This window comes from Notolabrus celidotus, chromosome 10, assembly GCF_009762535.1.
Source record: "Notolabrus celidotus isolate fNotCel1 chromosome 10, fNotCel1.pri, whole genome shotgun sequence".
Lineage (NCBI taxonomy): Eukaryota > Metazoa > Chordata > Actinopteri > Labriformes > Labridae > Notolabrus > Notolabrus celidotus.
Window position 1 is genome coordinate 20,752,918 of NC_048281.1, and position 7,220 is coordinate 20,760,137.

At 40.6% G+C, this 7,220-nt stretch overlaps 1 protein-coding gene across 1 annotated transcript in view; it reads right to left on the reverse strand.

Moving 5' to 3' along the window:
* Positions 1 to 376: 376 nt before the first annotated feature.
* The window catches only part of asmt (acetylserotonin O-methyltransferase), a 21,264-nt gene continuing 14,420 nt past the window's right edge, over positions 377 to 7,220 (reverse strand). Inside the window, exons 6-8 of the mRNA XM_034694317.1 lie at positions 5,590 to 5,730; positions 2,268 to 2,390; positions 377 to 602 (exon numbers count right to left, since the gene is read on the reverse strand). Coding sequence (XP_034550208.1) covers positions 379 to 602; positions 2,268 to 2,390; positions 5,590 to 5,730 — 488 coding nt within the window. The 3' untranslated portion in view covers positions 377 to 378. The remainder of the gene's footprint in view (positions 603 to 2,267; positions 2,391 to 5,589; positions 5,731 to 7,220) is intronic.

Below are 7,220 nucleotides of genomic sequence, written 5' to 3' on the forward strand. Positions count from 1 at the left end.
ACAGTATGATCAATTGGAGGCACATTAAAAGATTAAAACAATTCTACAGCAGTGAAATGTGTGAGAAGGCTGTGAGTAAGAGGATAGAGATACAGAAGTGAGCAGGTTTTAAGTTGTCAATAGTGGATTAGATATCTGTCCTCTACCCCAGATTCCGTGAGTGTGAGTCTTGATTCAGGCATTAATGATAAGTACAAGTCTGACTCCACTAGAGAAGGCAAGAAGTGTTCCTTTTAGGTGATTTGGGGCACTTTCTGCTGATTCATGGGTAATACAAATTTGGGGGGAATGTACATAAAATCTGGTATTGTCGATCTTCAAGAATTTTTGTTTGTTTATGAAGAACCGTAAGATGAAGTTTCATGATTCCCAAGTGTATCAGTCTCCTGTCTCTTTGTGTCCAAGCACAGCGTCGTAGATCTTCCCGGTGAGGCGGTGCTGGATGTTAGTGAAACCAGAAGCAGCCAGCAGAGCAGCGTACTGAGCAGCTGTCCTCTCTCTGCCTTCAGTCTGTACCAGCATGTTCAGAGAGTAGAGCTGCACAGTTAGCGGGCCAGAGCCGTCCTCATGGAGCAGTGCTTCCACCAGCAACACAGCTCCTCCTACAGGATGGACATAATGGTCAGGATTGTGTGTAACTGCCTGCTACATACTACCAGGAATGTAGTAAGAAGCATGTACTGCAAACTGCGTTTGAAGATTGTATGCAGTATGACTGTTCTGTTCAATCTATTTTGCAGTATGCTCGGCCAGGGTTCACGGATTTTCAGTTTTGGAAAGAGGAAGTAAACAATGGGCAAGCTATGAGCAAAGCTGCTTCTGTAGCATCCACTTATGATTTAAGAAGTGGTATATATGGAATTTAATAATTTTAAAAGAAACAAACAGTTACCTATGAGATGCCCTCTGTAACCACTGTAAGTGACAGGATTCACCGGCGTTTCATTGGTATTACTCATAGACTGTATAAAATATGGACGTTGTATCCGTGACATCACCCCTCTGTTCCTGAACGCTGTTTTAAAGCCAATCGACGTCAGCAGCCATATTGGAAATGCGGAACTCAACCAGGCAGAGTGTGACGTAAAGAGGAAGAGTTTGAGACTCCTAGCCAACAGCTATGTGTTCCCGTCAGTCATGTCCTTATTTGGGCAAAATCTCTTAATCTTAATATCTTCTGAACCGCCGTTCTTCAGCCAGCCTCAAGCTGATTCTCGAAGAATTGCAGTTTATAACACTTCCACATGGGCTTCATAGTTTGAGACCCGAGGTTGCCGCTTGGTGTTACTTCACTGCCAATGTAACGGACAGTTAAATGCTGCCGAGTGTGCCACAACTGTGGCCCACACTCAAGCACAGTAAGTGGCGGTAATGCACCTAAAAACTAAGTGCCATCCATTGTGAACGGGTGAAGAAGAAGAACTGTGCATTACAAATCAGAACGACACCTGGGTAATTTTAGGATACTGCAGAGTTTGCTCTTGTTTACATACTGCATACTAAATATTACATTTGGCCAAATCAGTATGTACTATAATTAGCTAGTTATAGTTTAGCTACAGTAATTGCAGCATGTGTATTTTAACTTTGAGTGATTATAAACTCAACAGGAAAATTAAGTGGAGGTTTTGTTTTTTTGAGAAGTTTGTTGTTGGATCAGAGCTAGCAATCCAAAGTCAGAGTGAAACTCTTGACCTAGCAAACACAGGTGTCACCAATTTGACTGCTAATTGGTGCATTGCACTTCAGTACTTGCTAGGACATGTACATCAACACCTGTGCTTCTCCTGCTTTAAGAAGTCAAAATGCTACACAACCTATTTTCTATCCAGTAATATTAGACTTCCCTACTTCCCGTAATTTTTGGTTTTTCTTCTCTCCTCTTGTATTCAGACAGACAGACAGACAGGCACAGACACACACACGAACACACACACACACACACACACACACACACATGAGAGGGTTGTCTTTCTCCCGATAGCGTCTGCTGCTTTTGTGTGTGTGTGTGTGTGTGTGTGTGTGTGTGTGTGTGTGTGTGTGTGTGTGTATGTGTGTGTGTGTGTGTGTGTGTGTGTGTGTGTGTGTGTGTGTGTGTGTGTGTGTGTGTGTGTGTCTGTCTTTGATCAAAGTCAGAAGGACAGATTTTTCTGGGATCAGCTGCGTTGTTGGATACAATCTGCCATCTCATTTCAAGCAGTAGAAGAAAAAAAAATGTACTCATCCCTTTCACACTCAAAGACACATGCACACGCACACACACGGACCGGGTTTGCAGGCTTTGTAGACTCGACTGAGTAGCTCTATGCAGCGCTCGTCGGGCCAGTCGTGGAGGATTCTGGCAAGGATGTAGAGGTCAGCCTCTGGCAGGAGGTCTTTGAAGAAGTCCCCTAAACAAACACACAGAAACACAATAAATTAACTGCATGCTTCATACAAATGCACTGATTTTTCTGAGACATGACAACATTTGGTTAAATGATGTCATGTAATGACTAATTCTGTTAACAAGCCTCCCAGTGATATGGCCATAATTCTATTAGTGGTTTACGTGCTCAAACATAATTAGTACGAAGAAGTGATGTCTGCCGAAATGGATTCATGTTAGAAGCACATGAGTTGGCAACATATTTTTAGCTGCTGTTTAGCATTCAGTGGTGATACAGTCAAAAGGAAAGTGTTTGAGGGATTAGGATTCCCTGTGGTTTGTTAAACTTCACAAAAGACTTTACTAGCTACACTCAGTTTCAGCTGTGAATTTGACATCTTAAAAACAACTGAAATTACTGTAATTGTGCTTGCCCATCATCTAGATCCATTAGTAAATAAAGCACAGTCTTCTGCACAAATGTAATTACCCAGAGGTCAAATCCAAACATCAGTGTTTTCAAGGGTTCAGCTGTGGTTGTGTTCGACACAATCATGTCTATGAGAGCAGCGAGAGAAGGAAGAATTGATTTGGGATCTGGGTTTTCAAGATCACAGGCTGTGAACTTTTCCTACATTTGATGGTGCTTTTCAGAACTGACAGTACAAAGCATAAGGTTTGAATTGACGGTTTAGTATACAGGATTGTCACTCCAACTGAGTTGGAGCATGGCCACATGCAGGTGACAACAACAGTGCAGATTACTTTGTCATAGAAGCCGTTGTTGATCCTGCAGTTGGAATTCAGTTCTATATGTACACTACTGTGTAATCGAACAGTTTCATATGTACAAACTAATACTACCGGATAAGGATATGCTGTAAAGTGTGTCACTACACTTCAAAACCACCAACTCCCCTTCTTTGGTTATGCATTGAAATAAAGAAAAAGCTTTTTACTGACACTTTGTTTGGCTTTCTGAAGGAAACAAGATTGATGTAACCCTGCCAAAAACCATGTCTCAAAGTATTCACTGTTGAAATTTAATTGGGATTCAAATGTTACAGATGCCAAGATTGGTGCTTGTTCTTTTGGAGCAAACAAAACTAAATTTATTATGTTGTAGGAAATGATCTTGAAATATAAATTCAACAGGGTTTCTAGCAGTGACTAAACTGTACCGTTGTGTTGTGAACGCTGTGAAGAAGAGCTGGGTTAGTCATCACAGAACATTATGGTCCCAGTTTCAGAGGTGTGTACTTGAGTTATGTGACTTGAACTCAGGTCAGACTCAAGTCACAATTTTGATGACTTTGGACTCGACTTGACAATATCATCAAAGACTTGAAACTCGACTTGGACTTTGGCACCACTGACTCGGGACTTGAATTGAACTTTAGTCTGATGACTTGAAAAAACTTGAGATTTTGAGCATTAGATGAGTTAAAATGACTTTACAACGTCTTCAGAAGTTCACCGCATAGCACTGATTATATCCTGAATGCTATGTCAGCTCTCTTTTTCTGTGCAGGTAAGTTCTGTCGCTTGCACTGGTCTTATCTGAGTTTTCTACCTCTTTTAACAAAATGTCAATAAGAGTCAATGTAAACACCGGATGAAGACCATTTTCTCTTTTTCTGTGACTAAGTCTTGTCACGCTGGTTTTATTTAATTTAGAAAATAAAACAATTCAAAATGCATTCATTGTATTTGTTAAATTTAATAGATTGTTACATTGTTAAAATGGCATTTTATTTGGTAAACAGTGCTTATGACTTGTAAGTACTCGAAAATTTCAAGCCTATGACTTTGGACTTGACTTGTCTTGTCTTTACTTGAGACTTGACTTGGACTTGGGATTAAAGACTAGAGACTTACTTGAGACTTGCAAAACAATGACTTTCTCCCACCTCTGCCCAATTTACACCTGATGTCAGCATAAAAACATGTCTATATATTTGAACTGATTTAAATAAAGACTAATATTAATGCAGGTCAAAGTGGATACAGTGAACAGTACTATATGTCCCTTGTGAAAAGCAAAAAAAAAAGAAGAAGACCCAAAATACAGACAAAGGATTTAATTAAAAAAGCCAAGAGATAAAACTTGAGTTGAATGGAAAACCCAACAGAATCCACAATAAACACTAGAGATCAAGGAACACTGGAAGAAGCAGGGAAACCTGCAATCAAGACTTATGAGATACCTTCAATGAACTGACAACTGTTTATGGATTTTATTTATTGTTGGCTTTGGTCCTTTCAGTTATCATCACTAGCCTAATGTTGAGCACGGACGTACAGTTACCAAGAAACATTGCGACATCATCCCTGCAATTTCTCACTCATCACTGTAGCTGCTCCACCAGTGGTAGGAATATAGCAAGCAGCTTCCTTGCTATTTAATGTATTTATAATCACCCGGGGCTTTCTCCTAAAGTGTGCTGGCCATGTGGAGCTTCATTTTACCTGGGGGCAGTTGACGAAGAAGGTAGGGATCCCACAAAGTACAAGAATGCAAAGACTAAACTCACTGTCTCGTCACTTCATTGGCCTAGTTTTCATTTTCAGTAAAGACATAGCTGGCAGGCAAATTTCACCCTCTGCTGCATAAGGTTTTAAATTTTTCAACTTTCAACTCCTCCCTGTCTTCGGATCACTGGACGGACCATTTCAAATAAAATCCAATAACTCCTTATGAAGCGTTTTGTTGGTGTGCAAAATAAATTGCATGGGGGGCAAATAATGATCTTGGTTGTAACACCTTAAGGTATAAGTTCAAAGGTTGGATATAGGTCTGCTTCTTCTTGTTCTACAAAGCAAGACAAGCAAAAATATACAGGTGACCTTTCTCTTGCAAAGCAAATATATACGGGATTGCAGTGCAAGCAGCATGCAAATAGAAGGTACAGTAATACCAGGTGTTAATGGAAAAGCTGCGATAACCTACTCAGATACAGGCTGCATGTATAAACCTATACGTCTAAAAGTAGGTGTTGGGTTATAATACATTTGAAATGGATTAAAAACAATGTCCTCACCAAAAACTTCAGCCTGGGAAAACTACCTCTAGGCTATTTCTATGTTTTATATGATTGTGTGTGTGTGTTTGTGCAGTTGCGTGTGAGTGTGTGTGTTTGGGTGTGTGTGGTTGAGAAGTACAGCTCTGAAACTGGCTGTAAGTGATGTCAAGTGATTTCACCCTGTCATGATGACGTTACCTTGGTGGAAGCTAATCCTCTGGTCGGTCTCGGTGACAAAGTGTTCCCTCGATGTACGCACCACCTTGGGGAGGTCAAAGATCGTCACAGTGCATTCTGGGTAGGCTGACGTGCATTGCTTGGCTAATGCTCCACTGCAGCCTAGAAAGAGAGAGAGAGAGAGAGAGAGAGAGAGAGAGAGAGAGAGAGAGAGAGAGAGAGAGAGAGAGAGAGAGAGAGATGATTACATTTAGTTACAGCACAATGAATATACTCAACCCTCATTAAGGTAGTGCATCAGACACAAACAAACTGAGCACACGAACAAACACAACACACAGAGTCACACGAGTGGAACAGATGCTCCCAGGTATGTACCCATTATTTATTCGCATGATTTGTATGTGGCGGCTTTGGGAATATGGTTCATCTAACATTCATGCAAATAAAGGAGACTGAATTGAGTTGAATTTAAAGTGACTGAGAGACAGAATATTTATAGAGAAACATTCCTGCTGAAGGCACACAATCACGCACTCACGCAGTCATTGTTATCTGATAGAATTGAATGAAAATTTAAATGTGTTTCAAAGATGTCGAGAAAATTGGCACATAATGTATCTTCATGTTTTGTTGAAACATCTCTAGAAAGACTATATTGTCCTTAGTCTGGAAATAAAGTGACACACATGCACAAAGGGCTTTTAATCCCAAATAGTTCATACATGTACTTTGGCCAAAAAATTAATTGAGATAATCAGCTGTGGTCAGGAAGTTTGAGTAGATATAGAAAGAATGAGATTGCAGATTTAAGAGGCCAAAAGGACTTTTCTCCGCAGGGTATCTGAGCAAAGCCATAGAAGGAGATCAGGCATCCAGAGGGAGCCAAGAGTAGAGCCGCTGCTCCTTCATACAAAAGGATCTGGCTGAGGTGGTTTTGGGCCTCTGATAAGGATACCTACAGGGTGCCTTTCTTTTGAGGTTTACAGAGAGACCTTGGGGGAGACCCCAAGGTGGACCCAGAACTCACTGGGGGGATTATATACCACATCTGGCATGGGCACACCTAGGGGTCCCCCAGGAGGAGTTGTGCTCCTGGGGAAGGAGGACGTATGGACGAACTTTCCTGCTGCCATTGCAACCTGACCCAGCGGTAGCTGAAGAAAAGGAAAGAATCGATTGATGGATCTCCAGTGTTCTTCAAAAACCATTTGCATCTATGTCGTTCATATTGCTATTAGAATGGCAAAAGCCAATGTCCCATCAACAACTATGAACAGAGACAATCAACAGAGGAGAAGAAGCTCTGCTGTCTGTTCATGCATGTGTAACAAGCACAGTTTCCATCCGTTGTGAATTAGCCTATGATGCCTACTATCTAAACAGTAACAATAACATTTTAATAGCAGTAAAATAGTATGTCATGGTAATGCACCAACAGACTTTCAACCTCATCTCATATTTTGAGTTTCTGATGGGTCAGTGGACTGAGAGTTGACAAGCTTTGCTACTGGCTTTTTCAAGAGTAGGCCTCAATTTTTTCTTCTAAATTAAAATTTGGTTAAAGAAAAAAAGTGAGGAATATATGTACATACATTCCATTCCATATAATTCATGTCCCCTACAAAAGATAAAAAAAAAAAAAAAAGCAA